The sequence below is a fragment of the Rhynchophorus ferrugineus genome, unplaced genomic scaffold, assembly GCF_030347505.1.
Source record: "Rhynchophorus ferrugineus isolate W39M unplaced genomic scaffold, kcgeb_rfMv2 rfM2, whole genome shotgun sequence".
NCBI lineage: Eukaryota > Metazoa > Arthropoda > Insecta > Coleoptera > Curculionidae > Rhynchophorus > Rhynchophorus ferrugineus.
Window position 1 is genome coordinate 78,639,284 of NW_027472581.1, and position 23,322 is coordinate 78,662,605.

The 23,322-nt window shown below is 30.7% G+C and overlaps 1 protein-coding gene across 1 annotated transcript in view; it reads right to left on the reverse strand.

Annotated features, from left to right (window-relative positions):
- The window catches only part of LOC143190860 (visual system homeobox 2), a 134,804-nt gene extending 112,627 nt beyond the window's left edge, over nt 1-22,177 (reverse strand). The window contains exons 1-2 of the mRNA XM_076395430.1: nt 22,063-22,177; nt 20,433-20,489 (exon numbers count right to left, since the gene is read on the reverse strand). Coding sequence (XP_076251545.1) covers nt 20,433-20,489; nt 22,063-22,177 — 172 coding nt within the window. The remainder of the gene's footprint in view (nt 1-20,432; nt 20,490-22,062) is intronic.
- Nucleotides 22,178-23,322: the final 1,145 nt, after the last annotated feature.

Consider the following 23,322-nt stretch of genomic DNA (forward strand, 5'->3'; position numbering starts at 1 on the left):
ATAAAAATTAGCTTTATTTTGATTAAAGAGTCAAATTCCAAAAAAAAATCTACTTCTAATAAACTTAGCGGGTATTAAGAAACTTTAGTTTAATAGATAGTTTCTATAGTACATACAATATAACTAATTTCAATTTGGTAAAACTAATTGGTTCTTTATAAAAAATCTAATACAACAGTAATAATAAACATAGTTCAGAAAATAATTATTAAAAAACCCGAATAGATATTTATATATTAAACGTATGTTAGAATTTTTTTTTAAATATCGGGATTGCCATAATATATAATTGATCCTCAGCGCCAACTTTTTTCATGAACCTGGAGAATACACGTGTTCTAAGTTAATTAAACCGAATCCTATCTGAATTTATTTATTATTTATTAATGTTTAATTAAATATTAATATAATGTAATTCCAAGTTCAGTCACAATACAACAATGATACTTATATGATCATTGGTAATGGAGGACTGGGTCCAAAAATACCGTTTATCGATATTGTGCCCACAAAAGGATATCAGGAAGTCATCGACTGATACTTGAAAATCATCTTGCGGCTTTGTGAAACATCTTTTGGTATACATTTAATACTCATACAATATTGTTTAACCAATAAACCTAAATTGTTCTTCACCACATGCGTACAAGTCTTAGAAATAGTGCCAATTTAATATCTTATCCAGCGTATAGTTCAGATTTAACATCAATCCATATACGGGGAATACACTGCGAGTTGTTCCAATACTGGAAGAAGTTATTCATTCAAAACAAACATACTTCATTTGTATTAATTATATATTTCGATATATTTGAATATAATAAAAAACCAACCAAAACATCAGTTAACACTTCCAGTATAACAAATAGAGATATACTATTTAAAAAAATTCTATTAAAAGTACCTTTTTATCAAAACAACATGAAATTTTGAAAGTATCATCTTGATTAAAAGCTTCGAAACATAATATGTATATTAATTATATAGATGAATATAGATATCATTTTTATAACTATATATGTACTATATAGTCTATAGTTATAAATACTATAGTTTAGCATGCATAACAAAGCAACATTGCAGTATTGCTATTAAATTGCAATAAACTAAACCCAAAGCAAATTAGGCTAAAATCCAAGAACCGTATTTTGTGAACAATATATAAACAAAAATAAAACACCTCAAGACAAGCACAAAAGCGGCAACTACGGGCACAGAGAAATAGAACACAGAACTAAGACAAGTTTAAACCCAAATAAAATATGGATTAATACTGAACCAAAGCAAAATGAATATAATGATGATAGGAATTGATATAAACTTTCAGAGTCAGATGAAATACATTTAAAAAGAATACATATAAACATCTGTGTCTGGAAGAATGAATGAAAATAAAGGAAGCTGGGGAAAGAAAATTGATACCATAATTGGAAAGGATATTGAAAAAGATATTTAAAGAATCTATACTTCGCAATCTATTGCTAAAAAACTTATCAAATAAAACAAAAGTATACAAAACGAAATCTAATGTTCAGCTGCCGAGCCATGGGTACTATAAATAGAGATAAAACAATAGCAGCGGAAATGATATGATATCTTGAAAGAGTGAGAAGAATAACAAAGGTGAATAGAATAGATAATATAGAATCATTAGAACAGCATATAAAAAGGAGACAACTTAGTTAGGTTAGTTAGTTGGTAGGGCCACTTACGGCCTATGGAAGACACAAGACATGTTAAGTAGCCTGGAAAGCAAGGATTGAATTGAGATATCCAATCAATGACCAAAGGGTACTAACGCCTATCGTTGAAACGGGGATATTAACCAGAAAAAAGTTATAAGGGGTCGAATTTCCACAAGAAATATAAAGCAACTACACGATTTAGTGGTACAAAATATGTAGTATACTCAAATTATTATCTTTAGCTTAAAATATCTTATCTTCTGGAATGTTAATCCTAGTACTGCTTGCTGGATAACTTAATAATAATATTACAAGTTCCTTTTGTACTAGACTAGGATTTTCATCCAGTAAGGTCACCAATCCCGCTCTCCATTTTGTTAGCTATCTAAAACAAGGCAACTTAAAAACCCAAATTATCATTTTTTAATAGTTGAAGTAGTGTATTTTTATTAAACTTAGAACGATGGAAAGTGGCTATTATTTACAAATGTCTAACCTCTAAAATTACCGAAATCTGTCATCTGTTGAAAGCTAATCGAAGTAATTTATAATTCTAATAAATTGGCTTATAATATAATTTTATGATAAAATTAAATGAAAACTAAATATACACCCTTAGTCTACGAAACTGTAATGTATATGCTTTCATCTATCGATTGAGCATTAAACCTTCCACAATTCACCTGCGTGTGCTCGCATCTGCGAATCTCGTCAGCCGTCAAGGTGTGAAGCATGAAAATTACCTACCAATTCCTGAAAAGCTACCTGGAACAAACAATAGGGCGTTTTTTCCCCATTCTTGTGACGTTACACTTTGCGATTCCAGAATAGTCGACAAAAAAAAAAACGAAGACAAACGCAGATTTCCACGACAGAATGCGATACTTGTACATCCCTCCTGCTGGAGTTTTCATTTTCAGTCGTCTATTATTCGAGTTTTTCTAATTAGTCATCACTAATGATCATACGAAAAGACTGAGCGCAGTTAATTTTTGACGGGGTGCATATTTTTTGTAATAAATTCGACAGAAACAAGGTTCAGTATCAAAAATAATTAAAATTATTTTATTATTGATTGAAATTCGTAGACGTAAAAGTATATAAGAATTTTAATACGGAAGAAAAATACGAATTTTATAATAACGTTCTAATAAATACGATGTAACTGAAGAAGTAAATATGGAAAACTATATTATAAATATAAAAGCTGCATGTATTTTTGAATATTTTAAATAAGTCCCCCTTTTACCAACTAGGATCTATCTGAAGTGGACTTGCATGTGTAACGTAATCAACGGACTAAAATCGTCAGCATTTAGCCTACCGACTGGCAAATGACCCACTTGGATCCCAGAAGACATCCGGTTTTACACAGCCTGGTTACTGGCGTGACTGGGATCATTGTCCTTGTCGTATTTTGCATTCTTGCCTAAAGACAATCACAAATGTTCAACAATTACAAACATACATTTATTACGACCATGACCAAGCACGACTAGAACCCGCGACTATTGCAACAGCAGCAACCAAGCCGGCTCTATATGTATTAAAAATATAAAGAAGTTTCTGTAATTTTTAACAAGAATCGAGAATCATGTTTGTGATTATTCTGATGGAAGGAAACCTAATTACCTAATAAGGGTTTATCTTGGCTGACCCATTGCACAGAGCTTTTAAACTTGACAGACAAGTGACTATCTCAGAGACTGCCTCAGAAAGCTTCCGGTTTTACCCCGCTCTTGCCTAAAATAGAATCATAATCAGAAACAATCGCAAACATATATTTACAACCATTATTTAAAGTGGTTGCACCATTGATAGTTTACTCCAGTCTTCTGGCAGCATACATTGCAGTTATATACACAACATATCGAGGTCATGCGCTTACCTTCACAATAATCAAGAATCAAAAAGAAGTATGTCGAGAATATGCCGAATAATAGTGGGATTGGTATGGTAGGTACCATTTAATTGTGTCCATATACATTTCCATTCCAGGTTCTACAGAATGAACTCATGACATTGGTATGTAATAAAATAATTTAATAGCTTAAAATAAAATTAAATATTTTATAAATAATTATTAAATAAAATTTAAAGAGACCAATTTTATAAATATATATTAACATTTTGTTAATTTCGGAGTAATCCACAAAAATGATCAATCTTTGATATTATCAGTCATTTTTAATATATTTTATCAACGGCATATCAAAGAAAACAAATTGTAAATTATAAAACTAACTGTAAATCAAGTCAAGTAATAAATGAAAATCAAGTATATTTAAGAAATAATATTTATAATTTGTGTATTTTCAATTAAAATAGAAGAAATCGCAATAATATGAGATAAAAAAATATTGAAAATTATTTAAGAAATTATTAAAATTAATAAAAGTCGTAAAACATACAATATACAAATCGATTGATATAAAAATATTGGTTAATATAAAATAAACGAATATTAAAAAATAATAAAAACAATGTAATGTACAATATTGTAATTAAAACGTGTTAAATAAACATAAAAAGAATAATAATAAAACAAAAAAAAAATATATCAAAAAATTAAAAATATGCGTAATAATGCGTGATTTAGTAATAAAACTTTGTATGTTATAACAATATTACCACTGTTTAGTTGGTTAATATTTAATTTTTGTTTTTATTTTCATGAACGAAAACTTAATTATACAAGCTAACATCTTTTATAGTAAGAGATACACAAAACACTTAATAACACTAACACTGTTAATATACTCATATGATTTCTGAATAATACTAATCTTAAAAATATATGTCAAAATGTCATGTTATTCACATATTACTTTACAATGAATAAAAGGAATTTATTTGTTTTGTCATATGACAATAGTATATAATGGTATTCGACTAATGGACAACAATCAGTGATAATCATTCAAGGGTAGTGAAAACACAACTTATTGTTCTTTAAATCTTCAAAAATATTATCCTTTAATAACAAGTCATTGTCGCAACTATACTTTATTTTCAGAACAAAGATAAATCACTTCGTAAAAAATCGAAGAAAGATAAGAGAAGCGTTCAAATGAACATATCACCGATCTTGGAAAAGATGTTGATGAATAAAGTAGAATTCTAAAGAAATAATGTTTTATTGAGTTAAACTAATACAAAATCGTAAAAAACGATGATAAAATAAAAATTTTGAAGTCTCCTTTTACCAACTATGGGTTTATCTGGACTGGACCTACAGTTTAACGTGGGCTCTGAACCACGGTCCTCAGCATTAAAACCTACCGACTGGCGAGTGACCAACTTTAGAATCATCCCAGAAGACATCCGGTCTTACCCAGCCTGGTTACTGGCGTGACTGAGATCATTTTCCTTATAGGATTTTACACTCTTTACAAATTTTAAACAATCACCGCGGCTATCGCAACAGTAGGAGGACTGTCCCATCGCCTTTACCACTGCGCCACCAAGCCAGCTAAGCTATTTTATTAGAAACCATTAATACATATGACAAATGTATTACAAACTATCACTCAAATGAAACATCATTTGTTAAAATTAAAAACTGTTTCAGGGTAACTAGATTTTTAAGGCTTGGTTTAATATTTAGCGATCTAATGATGATTTCATTTCGTCGCTTTTTTTATCGTTTTAATACTCGCGAAAAACTTTAATATTCATGACGTAACCGTTCCATTACCATTTTTAGGGCGAACATATTAATGTAACAAAATTAAACCGGTTACTACCCTTTGTTGTTGTTCCAGCACTGCTAAATGGCTACGAAATAATCCAATTATGATAATGTACACGTCCAACTTGTCGCTAAGCCAAGCACTTATTTCATTTTACGCTACATTTACTTTTATAGCGTGATTTGTTCGTTTTTTAATGCTCGGTGTATGTGCGCGAGTGAGCGAGCGAGCGAGAATGAATCCTTGATTTTGTTTTTTTAGTCGTCGAGGGACTAAATCATAATATCGAGGAATAAACCGTCAAACACGAAGTTATAGTATTAAAAAGAATGATTAGAATAAAATCATCACAGTAGGTCGGTTATAATTATATATGTCATTTGGTGACATTTTGTTCATTCCGTTCAGTCGTTGTTATGGCAACAAAAGTTGATGGAAAAAAGTAAACGTTGAAATTATAATGGATTAGGATTTATTAGTCATAATATTTATTAATAACTCATTTCAGATATTGTACTTCATGCTGGAAATAGGAATGGTTGATACCATCGGTTTAGATGAACTTGATCAGATACATTGAAGAAGAAATAACAAATGATGGAATTGTGAACAAATGCTAGATAGATTAATACCTTAATTCACTGGAATTTAAATTTCTGAATATAATATAATTCAATGCTGCAAATTTCTAAGACAGGGCGATGAGAATGGAAACAATTGGTGAGTATATAATTAGTACATTATAAGTCTAGGAAATGTTATTGTAGAGTGTAAAAGATTTATGTGCATAGATATATGTGTAATTGTTCAGAATATAAAAGAACAGTTTGTTAAAATGTGTCCGGAGACAAATAATTATAACTGTTTTACAGATATGACAAATGCGTTAAGGAGAATGCAGTGATTAAGTCTAGTTTTATCAAGACGTATACAGGCATTAACAAAACAAAGTAAGGAAAAATACAGTTATATCAAAATGTTCAAGGGAACTCTGTACCAAAGGACACAAGAACTAAGCGTAAGAGGTAAATTGCTCTCTAGGGAAAGCAAAATATATTACTAGGATATATAATTAATAATTAGGTATATTAGGCCTCCAGGGGGTACCTTTACATAAAAAATGCGCCTAAAACTCTAGCTCATAGGTCATGGAATAAAGATAAAGTAAATATAATAAAACACAACCCTAACTGAAAGCTGTTATAATTGTGTACTTAATTGTAGTTTTACTTCGATAATATATGAATTAGATCTACTATAATGTTAAAATAAAATATATTTTTATTTACTTATTTTATTTAGATTAGAATTTTGTAGTATGTCAAAGCCAAACTGTACTCAGAGTTGATACGGTATCAACATTGCGACGTTTTGGCATCACAAATTTAGATGACGCATGTTCAAAACTTTTTTGGATAGACTATAATTATTTATAATATATCATCATCTTTCTATTATAAGATAAAAGCGAATAAATAACAAATTTAGATCTAATTTTAGAATATTCTATTAAAATTTATACCAATAACATACCCCACAAGTCTGCTATACTTAGCGAACTTAACCTATTAAATTATTTCATATTTCACTAGTCACTAACTATATGACATAGGAGTAATAGGAGAAAATATAATACGGTTAAGTTGGAAACTTAATTTAATATAACCTAATCCACTACGTATGGTTGGTTACAAAGTTTACTAAAATTCAATTAGATTTCTCTGGAAAACTTAAAAATTGTTTGTAACTAAGTTTGGTAGCTTAAGAAATATGTTTCATATAACGTTAATGATTTGTATATTTGGGATGCCATTAATCTGCAAATCTGCTTAAAATTAAATATCAAGTTAAAGGTTTCTCCGAAAAGTATAAGGAAATATTTCTTCTAAAATCCTATTTGTTTCTTCTTATTTTATGCAATAAAATTGGCTCTATATATATTTACTTCGTAATAACAAATTCTTCAGCAAATACTTTAGAGATTCATGAATTGGTTTAGAATTGAAAGTCGAGTGAATTTATTTTTAACAATTTACAATTTATGCTGCATTGTTAACTATGTCAAATTTTGTTCCCGAAATAGTAGATTTGGGCTGAGTACTATTCCATTAATATTCTACAAGGAAAGCAACAGCAGAAAGTTATGAAGAACGTGCTGTTTAAAATTCCTTGTTTTTATTGCCGTCTTCTATGATTCAAAGGTGATAATTTTAATGTTATATAGAGGGAAAATAATCGAATGGACCATAACAATACGAAAATAAAGAAGTTCTTTGAAAATTTGTTAAATAGGTTTCATAAACTACCCGAAAGGTGGGAAAATATTACAATTTCATTGTTATCAATGATTTTGTTAAAATTAAGATATTTCTAACAGAAAACCACTATAACATTGCATACAATTAATATAATAATTCATATTAACAAATCAGTAGATCAAAACAAAATATATATATATATATATATATATATATATATATATATATATATAATACAAGCATAACAAATACTTATTGCCCTTTGGGCAGATTGCAGATTAGGCAGAATAAAAAATTATTATATTAAATATCAATAATTATTATCAATTTAATCATTAATATGGGTTTCTTCAAGATATTTTTTAACCAGCACTTTTTTATTTCCATATTTTTCATATATTTTTATATTTTTTTTCACTTGAAAGGGTATTTTTATTTCCTTCCAACTTTTTCCCATCTTTTTGACAACATGGCTGTATCGTGTCGATAAAGCAATGTCGGTTTAGCAACAATCCAATCATCGATCCAGTTTACACATTTTCAGTATTTCGAAACCGTGTGCCAGCCAAGTATTGCTGAATCAATCTCAACAAATGGTTTAATTACCGGAAGCTATATCTAGTTTGTAGGCTGTGTTTTCTCGGTGGAGCGTTGTCTTGGTTTTTTTTTTTGTAACAATACGTCCTTCAGTAGACATCGGCAGTAACACTTTCATTCGACTTTAGCAGTTCGTAATATACCTTACATATACCAAGACATCATGGCAATGAATGTTCCATTTCGATGTCGATATCGATGGCTCTTTTAGACCAATATTTCTTGCGCTTGGGATGGTTGTAATAGATCTACTTTTCATCGTCAGATATAACATGCAATGCGATGAATTGCGATGTTGAAACGGTTCGAAATAGACTTTTCAGTCAAGTCGCATTGCAGGAATCCCCCCCCCCCCTTGCTCTTACCCATGGCATGTAACTATCTAAAAACGCTTTTTTTATCAACTTGTTAGCTGTGTAAAAGTTATTTAAGAGCTTGAAATAGATTTTCTTTAACTTTGTCTTTACACTTTTTTATTAACATAAAAATTTAAATTTTTAAATCGTTGAAAGTAAAACCAATACTTATATAACACAACTAAGAACGGAGTAAAAACAGTATGATTTTTTAAAAGTGAACACTTTGATGGGCTTCGGTGGCAGTTACCTTCAAACACGCATTTTCACCAGTAGATATCAATGATTCGTTTTAAAATCGATATTTGCTTATCATATGTCTTCATTTGATTTTATTAAAGATATACTGCTATTAAATATATACATAATGTTGTTTTGAGATTTTCGAACAAATATGAAGCACTGAGATATTTAACTGAGTGATTTATTAATTTATTTATACAATTTTATTATCGGAAACTACAATTTTTTATGTGCTATATTATCTTGGTAACAACTTGTAATATGCCATACTGTTTCCAATTTCGAAATTACAACTATTTTAAAGCTTCAAAATAATATTATAATTATAAATACGCTATAAATATACAGCATCACTGATTATAGAAAAAACAACAAATTATTGAAGATCTTGACGAAGATAATCTTTTAAGCTATCACAACAACGAGTACGAGTGAAGAAACTTCGAGTGAACGGTTGTAACTGTAATACTGGTTAAATAGGAATTTGATAAATGAACTATTATTAAAGAATATTCTTCAAAACAATAAATCTTATTAAACCAATTCATTACTGAACTACTATATATTTGCATATTTATTATATTTTATAAATTAATTGTTTATAGGTTTTAAGAGAATTTTCAATAATTTTTAATGGATAAAAATAATTTTGAAACAAAACAGTGGCCTGATAAGGGTTATAGCAAGTTGAATGAATATATATATATATATATATATATATATATATATATATATATATATATATATATATATATATACAAAGTTGAATCCACATAAATTAAATATTATTGACTGGTATTCACAATACTATAATACTATAATTAAGCTTGTTTAAGTGAAATATTTTTGTGGGTATTTGATGAGTATCATCAAAATATCATAAGCTGAGAGGACATGAAAAACAAATCGTTCTACAGAAAAGGTAGAGAAAACAAATGAGCATTGAATATGATATACACTTCAAGAAGATAATTTCTACAATACATTCTTATTTGGATCAAATTCGTGTTGTACTGCTTTCAGTCTTTCACTATGTTATATGCGCTGAGCATCAGATTATTATTTACACTGGACAAATGTCTTCACGCCACCTTGGACAAAACGCCCCATAACACAACGCAGTGCACACCATTAATCGCAGAATTAACACCCGCATATTTGTTAATTTGAACGACCAAATCCCCCAAGAATTGACCCCTCCGCAAGCGAAAGCCGAAGGGTGGCGTTCGGATTCGATTTAGGCCCTTTTGTGAACGCCAGATTATACAAATACTATTTTTCATTGGGTTATGATTAATCATCAATTTCAATTAATCCGGGAATGATGACGATAGACACGGGACCAAGCGACAAGAAGATATTTAATTTTACAAGTTAGCCGAGTTGTTTGTCTAGCGGGTAATTCGATTATGATAATCGATGCAAATTGATGATTTCTGTCGTCGGTTGCTTCACAACGAATAATTTGATTTTGTTATTTAATATAATTATAGCTATCTATTTATGTGATCTTAATTTATGCAGTACTGTGAAAAAATATAAACTCGTAGACCTGTTTTAAATAAAAGTTTTTTATGATAATTAATTAAATATTTATTATAATACGTTAAAGTTATTTATTAGCTAATTGTCATAAAATGAGTAACTATACCCGAATTTTTCTTGCTCACAAGTCAAATTATCAGGTTCAGGTCAGTCGTTAAAATGTTCTCTTACATGGAACATAGTGACATACTGAAGTCACCATCATCAGTGATAAGATAATGCGCAAAATCATTTCAAACATCTTAAACTGTTATTGGAATGTGTTTTATTCCATTGTTAGGGAATGAGGCGCCCGTTTTGCATACAGTTAATTGAGGATCTGATAATAGATTAAAATGTGGGTTTATAACAATTGCAAGCAATGTTATATATAGTAAAACAATTATTGAATATTCAAGTTAAAAAATTGCCGGTTTGGTTGGCGCAGAGGTAAAGGCGATAGGACTATCCTCCTGCTGTTGCGATAGTCGCGGATTCGAATCCTTCTGTGTCATATAGTCAGATATATGTTTGTGACTGTTTATCATTTGTAGCCAATGAATCAAAATCCACGCATATAACATTTACCCTGCGTAAAAGAACATGTCCACCAGTGAATATCAATCATCGTCAACTCCCCCAAGCAGAGCATGTTAAATATCTTGGTATGCATTTAGATCGACGCCTAACCTGGAAGAAGCACATACTCTCTAAACGGAAACAGCTGGGACTAAAATTATATCAAATGTATTGGCTCATTGGGCGCAAATCCAAGTTATCATTTGATAACAAGATATTGCTGTATGAGTCTATACTCAAGCCCATTTGGACATATGGAATTCAACTATGGGGTACCGCCAGCAAATCTAATATATCCATCGTTCAACGGTTCCAAAATAAGGTGTCGCGTGGCATTGTGGATGCTCCGTACTATATTTCAAATAAAGTGATACAACGCGATATTCCTCTAGAACCTATAACGAGTGTAATTCAACGTGTTTATGTGAAGTACTTCGAAAGAGTGTCAGTGCATCCCAATGTACTCGCTAATCAGCTAAATATGCGACGTGATAGTGAAGTGCGTAGACTAAAACGTTTAACACCACCTAATCTGATTACTGGACATATGTATACTTTAGAATAAGCTTTAGAATAAGACTAATTAATTAAGATAATATTTTATACAGAAGATTGCTTAATGAAGTGATTTTCTAATGCCATGTATATATAATATAGACAGAAGAAATACTTATTGCCAATATGGAAGATTGCGGACTCACGAAGAGTAATAAAAAAATCATTTGTGATTATCCTTATGAAAGAGTACAAAATCCGACAAGGAAGATCAGGATCCCAGTCACGCAGATTGTGTAAGATCCAACATCTCCTGGATGATCTCCAAATTGACCATTGGTCAGACTTAATTCTTAATGAAATAAGGCTTTAGACCAGAGCTTAATACAGAGGACCATGGTTCGAAGCCCCCCCGTTAAACAGTAGGTCCAGTCCAGATAAACCACAGTTGGTAAATAGGAGACTCTAAAATATATGTATATAAAAAAATCCAAAAAAAAATATATCAAAAACAAATTACATCAAAATTGTTTTTTTTTTTTGATTGATTTTATGAGATTATGAGTTAATATGTTCGTATGAAGAGGAAATGAGGAGATTTCCATCAACGAAAATTAATGGGAAACAACACAAAATTATCAATTTTCTTTTATCATTCAATCATTGTTTGAAATCACTTAATAAACGAACGAAAAAAAAACTGAAGGCGTCGCTTAAAGAAAATGACAAAGGAACGTGATGTCGTAATAATTAATTAGGAACCGGCAGGACAGGGAAACGGGAATAAGTGTCCTGTCCGAGCTTAATTGGAAACCGAAGTGACAATTACATCACCGGCTCGACGCTAATCCGGTAATATTATAATTGGACGTCCCCGGGCTATGTGCCACCGCTTTTGTTGTAGTCCACCGCCGTGGGGAATTTTCGCGCACGAACTTACCGATCGTCGATTATCGAATCGTTACGAATCATCACTAATCGAACGTTCACCAAGAGTCGTATAGTTAATCTTTAACCGAAATCGTTATCTTGACCAACATATAAAGTTTCATATAAAATATAAATCAACTTTTTTAAATTTTAATTTCAATTTTAGTTACACAAGTTTACACGGTTTTGGATCAAAGTAACCAAAAGCTATTTATAAGGGCTAAACTAAAGGGCTAAAGTCATATCAGCAGTCCGTTTTTTTAGAATTGGTTATAGAAATGTATGTAAAATTCGTGATTTTTCTCAATGGTAATTAGTCTTGCTTAATAGGTATCAGAAATAGGCAATTGTATCAATAGAAACTGTAATGTATTGTATGCCTTACGAAAATGTTTTAATTCCTTTAGTTTTTGTTTATTTCAATATTCTGCAGTAGTTGCAGCAATATATAAGCGGCACATTATCATATTGAAATACATTTTCATTCTCAGTCACGTTAATTAATAGTAGAAGATATTTTTTTAATATATACTGAATATTAATATTCTTCAATAGATCACTACCCGTGCCATTTCTGTAGTTACTCGTTTGTTAATATGATTATTTTTGATAATGCTTGTTGATATTTGATGTCATCTACACCACTAACTTACTTTCTTAGTAGACATGAAAGAAAATATTCTTTAAAAGAATATACGACAATTTTTGTCAACCTTATTTATGTTCAGCACTCAAGCTACATAATATTAGGTACTTGCATATATTCTTTACTTACCGATTGGTAGGTTTAACGTCGATGGCTTTGATTCAAGTCCAACGCTAACAAATTCTAACTGGTAAAAAGGAAAAAATATATCTAAAAACATTAAGGAAGACGAAGATTGAAATTTCCTTCAACGTTCAAACCATTGGCTTTTTGGGATTGACGCTATACAAAAAAAGACGTAAGGTGATATTATGATGATAGGCGATGTATATGGAAATGATATGTTTTTTAATTACTTACTTACAATTTATCTCTACAGTGACTTAAAACTAGGTAGTTACCTAGGAAGGCACATAGGCCCTTACTTCTCTAAATTAGTCTTTAAATTATCTAAATAATAGCGCTTTTTTGCATTGTTACTATATATCGTACTGTTTGGTTTTTTTGAGTCTGAGTCCTAGTTCAGTATTATTCAATAATTGCAGCACTTATGGTGCTAATGGAGTGAAGTCCTTCCTCATATCATGTTGCGATTCCCTAAATTTCATCTATGATACTTGGAATCTTAAGGGTTTGGTTAAGCCTATCGTTCTTATAATATCTGGGTGCATTCATAATACTTCTCATGGCTTTATTCTCAAATACTTATATTATGTTTATATTAATTCTCTTCTAACATCCCCATAACTAAATTCTATAGGTAGGTAGGTCTGATGCGTCGTTGAGTCAGGTATTTGTGTTGACACTTATGAGCCATATTGCCAAATCTCTGCAAAATTGTTCAAAACGTTAGTGACAATAGTTATTGGACAGGCTTTGAATGTCTTTGTAGGGCTATAAATGTTGCTATTACTGTTAAATAATCAATATTTAAATATTTTTGAAAAAAATCGATTGAAACAATATTAAGAGAATATTTAATAATGGATCGTCCATTTATACTGTTTATTCATAATCCTAATTGATCAGGTATTTCTAGTTGAGCTTGATATATCATATGTAATATCATACGGTTTGGTTCTCTTGAGTCTGAGTCCTAGTTCAGTATTATTCAAGAATTGCAGCACTTATGGTGCTAATGGAGTAAAGTCTTTCATCATATCATGGTGCGATTCGCTAAATTTCATCTATGATACTTGGAATCTGAAGGGTTTGGTTAATCCTCTCGTTCTTATAATATTTGAGTGCATTCATAACACTTCTCATGGCTTTATTCTCAAATACTTATATTATGTTTATATTAATTCTCTTCTAACATCCCCATAACTAAATTCTATAGGTAGGTAGGTCTGATGCGTCGTCGAGTCAGGTATTTGTGTTGACACTTGTGAGCATATTGCCAAATCTCTGCAAAATTTTTCAAAACGTTAGTGACAATAGTTATTGGACAGGCTTTGAATGTCTTTGACGGACTATAAATGTTGCTATTACTGTTAAATAATCAATATTTAAATATTTTTGAAAAAAATCAATTAAAACAATATTAAGAGAATATTTAATAATAGATCCATTTATACTGTTTATTCACAATCCTAATTGATCAGGTATTTCCAGTTGAGCTTGATATATGATACGTAATATCATACGGTTTGGTTCTCTTGAGTCTGAGTCCTAGTTCAGTATTATTCAAGAATTGCAGCACTTATGGTGCTAATGGAGTAAAGTCTTTCCTCATATCATGTTGCGATTCCCTAAATTTCATCTATGATACTTGGAATATGAAGGGTTTGATTAATCCTGTCGATCTTATAATATCTGGATGCATTCGTAATACTTGTCATGACTTTATTATCAAATTCTTATATTATGTTTATATTACTTCTCTTGTAACATCCCCATAACTAAATTCTATAGGTAGGTAGGTACATTAGAAACTTATTATGTCGGGATAATTTAGATTTTCTTCCAAATAATCTACATTTTTTGTGTTTTAATTAGAGTTATTTAATTTATTTTCATTTGTTTTTGATATGCTCCTTACAAATTATATGATATGCAAATGAAGTAAAATATTAGGAACTATTTTACAAGTTAACTAACAATGAATACCTAGCACCTTTACAGAATCACCCCATACCTGGACAACTATCAATTGAAATGTTAATTTAATTTTATTGAACAGACCTTAGACAAAAGGAACGGTAATTTCTTATTAATATTTTTAAAACAAACCTCCAATCAAAAGCAGCTAAAAACATTTAATGAATATGCAAAATAAGTATTCAAAATCAGAAACATTCATTAACAGGTATTGATTAAAAATAGGTGAGATAGTTGGAAAAATATGATTATTGTTCCGTTTTAGGATGTAATAGGGGCGAAATTACTAAAACTAAATTATATCAGTTATATTTACCAGTTATGGCATACATTCGTGATGTTTTTAAATGTTTTTGCAATCAGTATTTTTTAGATACTAAAACTACTATCTTGGAAAACGAAATAGTATACTAATAGGATATCCTAGGTACAATTCATTTATTACCTAAGACGATTTTTACCAGTTTTTGGCCCACTAAAAACATGAGATTCCCATGTTTAATATTTATTACTTAAGAATCAAAATGAAATAAAATACATGTTTCGTTTACTTAAACCTGTATTTTCTTGACAGAAGAAAAAATTGGTCCTCCAAATAATCTTAGGTAATAAAAGAATGGTAAAGTAATTAAGCCAATATCGGTGTAGATAGAGTTATTTGTAGACTACTATAGACAATAGAATTATTTGTAAGAAAGTATATTCGCCACAGCTCAGAGAACTACCTTTATTACAATTTCTAATTCAAACGTAAATAATCAACAATTAACAAGGGTATATATATATATATATATATGTATATATATATATATATATATATATATATATATATATATATATATATATGTATATATATGTATATATATATATATATATATATGTATATATATATATATATATATATATATATATATATATATATATATATATGTATATATATATATATATATATATATGTATATATATGTATATATATATATATATATATATATATATATATATATATATGTATATATATATATCCTTTGGATGGGTTAAGTTCAGAATAAAGGCTATAATATCTCATTAAGAGAATAAAGAACTAAAACTTTAGGAATAGCTATTGTAGCTGTGACGAATATGAATAGAATGTGTTAATATTGAATAACATCTTTGAAATAACAAAAATAAGTTAATAAGTCAATCATTTTTATGACAATCGACTTACTACTCAACGTGGTCTCCGAACTATGCTTTAGTGCGTGACCGACTTAGCTTGAGTGACCAACTTCGAGAAGAACTAGTATAAGAGAATAAATAGTATAAACAGTATAAATAAACATTAAACCAAACCAGCAAAGAATCATAAAATTAAAAGTATAATTAAATTAGACAGGTACTGATGATATCATGGAAAGGAAAAGTGTAAGCTTTAAACTTGAATTTCGTAAATATAAGGAAAATAACCTCAAATCAGATAAAAAAGTATTTTACTGACTAGGGGCGTGAGGAGAGGGCGATAAGAATATAAAGGAAAGTTTACTAACAAGCTAAAAAGTTTAAGAAGTTAAAAGAAATGAACACAGCTATTGCAAATTCTACTTCTAAAAACGACAAAGCAAATCTATGTTAGTGGTAAATCTTCCGCAACGCCAACAAGATAACAATGAAGCCCCATAGATAAAAACTTCAACCTGATATGAAAGAAATGTATACATAAGAATGTATATATGTTTGTCCGTATCGCCTTTTATGTTCCTTGCTTTGTCTTCGTAAATATCTAATTCAACAGAAAACTGTTAACGGTAGAAGCGTGAATAATCACCAATAAACTGGTTGGAAAGATAAATCTCCTTATTTTGACTCTTTTAGCAAAGACACAAAGAACGACGAAACGAAGAAAGAGAAAAGGGCCGCTGGAAAAACGTAATTATTGGGATTTAACAGGCTGTTAGTCGAAGTTAATCGACCGAAAACGTATAATAGCTCGGTCTTGTGTCGCGAGACGTCGACAAAAAAGCGGAATATAACGAAGCAGACGTTTTTGAAGTAGATTTTTAAAAGATTCTAATAGGAGCCGAGTCCAGAAAGTTGGCGTTGAGATAGTTTTATGGCTTGTTAGGCGGAATTTAGCCTCCATTTTCGCACCGAGGCTTCCAATTTTCGATTGTTAAAGTCAGAGAATTATGAGAGTTTCATAGTCACCAATTAGATTTCTTTTTATATGTTCATATATAACAAAATACAAACTCTAATAAATATTTGTCTTCGATAAATATTTGTTCAATGTTTAAATATCAACACAGAATCTCTATATCGTAATTGATGAAGTTATATATTTTTTGAAAAGGAAAATGTTAAACTTGGGAAATACATACTCACCTTACGTATTAATGCAAGTACAACAGAATAATAGTAATAATTAAATGTGTAAGTTAAGATTGTACTAAGCATCTCCAATGTAAGATGAAATTAATTAATAAGTAGTTAATTTTTAAGTAGTTAATTAATAAGTTGATAATTAATAACTATATCCTTATATTACATTTAGTTGACTGTTATATTTCATAACTTTGACATTTATCTGTGGAAAATAACAATTTCCATAGAGAGTTCTATTTAGTATTAATGAGTAATTTAGTATATAAGATCGTGGAACACTCAAAATTACATTTTTAATATTAATTACTTTTATTGTTTGATTTGAAGAAATCTGCTACCGAAGCCTACCAAACCAAATTGTCGGTGTTAGTATGAAACATCTACATATGATGATTTAAATATCAATGAGAAAAAGCGAGCTGGCAACTTAGCAGTTCCAAAATCAACTCTTTCCAAATGTTGGAGAAGACACGGGATGAGAAGGATCTAAAAGAAAGAAAAATGCCTTTTAGAACCATTTCAACATCTCCGTGTCATTGATATCTAGGTAAAAAAGAATATTTTTTAAGTATTGTTGTGTGACATTCGATAAAAAGCAGACAATCCCAATGACAGAAATCATGAATTACAAGGGACACCGAAGCGGAATACTCATAATCATAAATTATTTCTGTGCATATGGTGGGATCAGCAAGGCATAATACATTTTAAGTTTTACTACATTTATCTAGCTACAAAATTTGAGCAGCATTTAACCGACGTAATATTGCAAGAAAGACCAGCAATAGCAACAGCACGTTGCAGGAATTGCGAAGGATACGTATAATTATCTGCCGCACCCTGACATACTACCTTCTAAACACCATTTGTTCAGATAAATGCGGCATGGCTTGACTGGATGAATGATAGGATCGCTGCCAAACAATCAAAAAATTCTCTCGACACGACAAGCCTTTTTGAAGTTAAAAAATATCCGAATACATGCAAGCACCTAACAGCTTTAAATATGTCTTAACAAAAATGAATAAAACTTATCTCAATTTAATTCGCTTGTTCCAATGGTTATCTAAATTATCCTTTACTATATCACATTTCTATTCATTTTTAGTTTAATGAAAATTGTAATCAACGATTTGTTTTTATATGTGAGTATCTGACTTATAAGCTAGATAACAAAACAATTCGTACTTCGTATATATAATTACGACCTTTTGAGGCATATTGCTTAGCATAAACTACTCATAACACTTAAATAATGTTTCCCTTGAAATTTTTAAGATTTACTACTATTTAATTATGGTAGTACTAGGAGTAGTTAACCGTATAATATCGCATATCATGTCATCCATATCTCAGACCTCAGATTAGGTGGCCGCTTATAAACACTTTTCGATACCATTTTTGTAGTACGATTTGCCCTTTTTGCTTCAAAATACGCCTCAGTTTCGGCGATGATCTCTTCATTCGACAAAAATCTCTTCCCAGCGAGCATTCTTTTGAGAACTAAGAACAGGAAGTAGTCGCTGGGAGCCAGCTCTGGAGAATACGGTAGATAAGGAAGCAATTTGTAGTCAAATTCATGAATTTTTGCCATCGTTTTCTCTGATTTGTGACACGGGGCATTGTCTTGGTGAAGCAGCACTTTCTTTTACTTCAAATGCGGCCGTTTATAGGCGATTTCGTCCTTCAAACGCTCCAATAACGCTACGTAATAGTCGCTGTTTATGGTTCTTCATTCTTCAAGGTAGTCAATGAAAATTACTCCATGCGCATCCCAAAATACAGACGCCATAAACTTGTCAGTCGACTGTTCCGTTTTTCCAAGCTTTGGAGCGGGTTCATCATATGCAGTCCAGTCGAATGACTATCGATTGGACTTCGGAGTGAAATGATGAAGCAATGTTTCATCCGTTGTCACACATCGACCCAAAAACTCGGGTTTATTACACTTGGTCATCATCAAACACTGCTCCGAATCATCAACTTGTCGTTGTTTTTGACCAAAAGTGATCTCGCGGGGCGCCCACTTTACACAGAGCTTTCTGATACCCAAATATTCGTGAATGATATGATGTACACGTTCAGTTTATATCTTTAGACTGTCTACTATTTACGGTCATTCAAAATGATTTTGTGGATGTTTTCGTCGGTAACAACCTCTTTTAGTCGTCCAGTATGTTCACCGTCTTCGGTGCTCTTTTCACTATGTCTAAACTTAGCATATCAATCCTTGATGGTTGATTTTCCTGGGGCATTGTCCGGAAACTCGGCATCAAGTTTTTGCTTCAACTGTATTTTTTCCCCTCAAAAAGCAATATTTTATCAACACGCGAAATTCCTTTTATCCATTTTTTTCACAATAACAAAAGTTGCTTCACTCAAAATGCTATAATTCACAAACTAATGCTACGACAGCTGTCAAATTTATACACGCATTTTTTGAGGGTTGAGACTAACTAAAAAACATATGTATTTAATTCTAGTAGCGCCATCTATGTTTTATAAAAATATTTTACATCAAAGCCACTCAGCTAATGAAGGATTACTAAACTTTATCTGAAAATGTCTATCCTCTAACCTCTCAATGTTTGAATATATGTTGAGTTATAAAATCGATTGATTAAAGAGCTCCAAATTATGTAGACCTATTCAAGTGATTCAAGTTTTAAGGCTACCTACATAAAAAATAATTTACAAGTCGTACTGCAATATGTATTTTAAAAATAACATATTAATAATTGAGTTATTTTAATTGTTTTAGTTTAAAATTGTTGCCTTATTATAAACTAAGTTTTCAGCATCGTTAATAGCAAAAGTGGAAAATGCATTTACTGAAATCTAATTGCAACCAAGAAATCTGCTAAAAAAATTAAGCTAGCCTTAAAGGGTACAGATGTAACTGAATAAAACCCATAATACTTCAGTAGTTCTCAAGAAGAAACTTTCGAAATAATTTTCGAACTTACCTGATAAACATGATCCAGGACTTGAGGAACTGAATGAATTCTTGAATTGGGTCAAACCTGAAACAAATAGATATTGCTTGGTGAATATCGAGACGTCTACGGAAAAATATATGTTTTCTAATAACTGTAAATGTAAAAAATGTGTTTCAAATACTAATTATAATTTTTTTTTTAATTTTTAAAAAATGTTGTGCACTATTGGAAGTTTATATGTATTTTCATTAGCGCTTTCTATTGTTGAAAATGAGAAGTATCAATGAAAACAATTGTTAAACAACGTAACATAACTTATAAATTGGGTGGTTTTGATATTTATCTACATAAATCAACACTTCAAATTGTTAAACGTAGAGCACTTCTAATTGCTTTTTTCACTTTCTTTACTATTGTTCTTTGATTAAAAGAAGTACGCTGCTAAGATTCATCAAGTACTTTCACAAACATATAGTGCTTGTATGTCATTCTCTGATTGTCGGTTTTGCTTCCAATGATTTAGAAGTGGAGATTCTGATTTTGGAGACAAAGAACGGACTGGAAAACTAAGACAGTTTGAAAACTATCAATTGCAAAACTAATTGGATAAAAACTCAGCTCAAAATCACAAAAAAATATTTTAGACTGCTTAGTATTTGATGAATTAGCTATTTTTAGATGTTTACATGTAATGGGAAAAGTTCAAAGGGAAGGAAACTAACTACCGCACAAAATGATTGAAAATAATATTAGGAAACCTTTAAATATAGTAAAAAGGTATTTAATGTTTTCCTAGCAAAAAAGAGTTTTCTGTGAGATACTGTAACTGGTGATGAAAAATGAATCTACTACTATAATCCCAAATGCCATTCACATCAACAGCCAAACCGAATCTTAGATCCATAAAGTATTTCTGTGTATGTGGTGAGATCAGCAAGGTGTACTTTGTTATGAATTAATGCAGATGATTACCAATGTGAATTGAATACATTGAACAACAACAACAACAACATTGACTGTCAATAGTAAGTAACACACTCAAGGTGATCCTCTTGCATTACATTGCTCAGTGATTCATTGTAAGAGTTATGAAGGATATACTGTCGCAGCTCGAATAGGAAATCCTGCCTCCCCTAGCGTACTTACCAGAAAGAGAGCCTTCTGATTTATACTTGTTTAATTCGATGCAGCATGGCACACTATTTCAAAAAGCTTAAGAAGTGCGAAAATTAGATGATATTAGACCATTGCTAAACATAGTTCTTTCAACATGGTATCACCATGTTGACAGAAAAATTTAAAAAAAAATTTATAAGAAATGAAAGAAAATATATCGGTTAGTAAATCTTTTATCAAATTTTTCTTAAAGTGAATAATTTATCAGAACAGACGCAAGCACCTAATAATTCCAACACATAATATAATCGTAACTGCGAGCGTACAACATACCTATTTTAATGGCGATAAAAAAAGAAATAAAAAAAAATAAGTGGATAAACTATTCGTCGTGAACTGGCCGGTCAGTTAACAGTCGAAAAAGGTGAAGTAAAACGTACAAAACGACAAGTATCTCATCCGTTGAGACCGACGTTCTCAAAATCCCATTCTGTTGTAGGTGTCGGGAAAGTGTTTTGATTCACACCTGACCCTCAAGTACTTCTTTTCGCTGCCAAATAATGCCCATTATGTCTTTTATACTCGAACAAAGATTCTCCTTCTATACCGGGTCGGTTCTGAGACGAGACAATCGATAAAGCTTTAACAGCTTTCATGGTTTCGTTGAAGCATATTAATTTTAAAAAAAAACTAAAATATTTTGTATAATTTATTTTACAAATTATATATATATATATATATATATATATATATATATATATATCGAACAGTCGCAAAGAGAAATCGCAGAGAGAAATATTATTCCAGACCATCAATTTGGTTTCCGTAATAGCAAAACTAACATAGCTATTCTCCAGAGGCTCCAGAATAAAGTGTTGCGAGTCATCGTCGATGCCCCATATTACATCTCTAACAAACTCATTTAGCGCGATATCTTTGTAGAACTTATAACGAATGCGATTCGAAGTACTAGTGCGAAGTACTCTGAAGGTTACTCTACCAATGCACTCACCAACCAGTTAAATATGCAGGATGCCAGTGTAATGCATAGGCTCAAATGCAAACTACCATACGAACTGATTAATGGACACATAGAATGTGATATAATAATAACTAGAATAAGTTAGAATAGTCCTTAAAATAAGTTGGGATAGGCTTTAAAATAAGTTAGAATAGTATCTAGAATAAGATTTAGATTATAAGTTGTACAGCAGATCACTTACTGAAGCGATCTTCTACTTGTCAGGATAGTTATATTACATTATATTCATGAAATAATACTTATTGCCCACGGCACATTGTTGAAGTTCTAAGACATTAATAAAAATAGTTATTATCAAACTTATGGTTAACTAAATAAAACGAACTAAATAATTTGAATTTTAATGATAAACACTCGTTTTACACCTCCTTCATGCAATTCACGGATTCCATCTCAAAAGAACGATGTATCTTTTGAGGCTATCCACGAATCGACCCATGTTTACTATCTTCATAAGAAGTGAAGTGCTGCTCGGACGGGTTACGACTCATATATGCGAACAAGTAATAATCAGAAGGAACTAGGTCTGAAGAATACTGCGGGTGGGGTAGCACTTCCTATTTTACTGTTTTTAAGTTTGTTTTCAACGGTGTTGCAACATGTGGTTCATTCAGCATTGTCATGCTGAAGAATAACATTAATGTGTCGTTGCTCGTATTCTGGCCGTACTTCGCGCAGTGCCAGGCTCAAACGCAACAATTGTAGAAAATAGCGATCCTGATCGAAGGATCATCGAGTAATTCTTTCAAATCCTCGTCT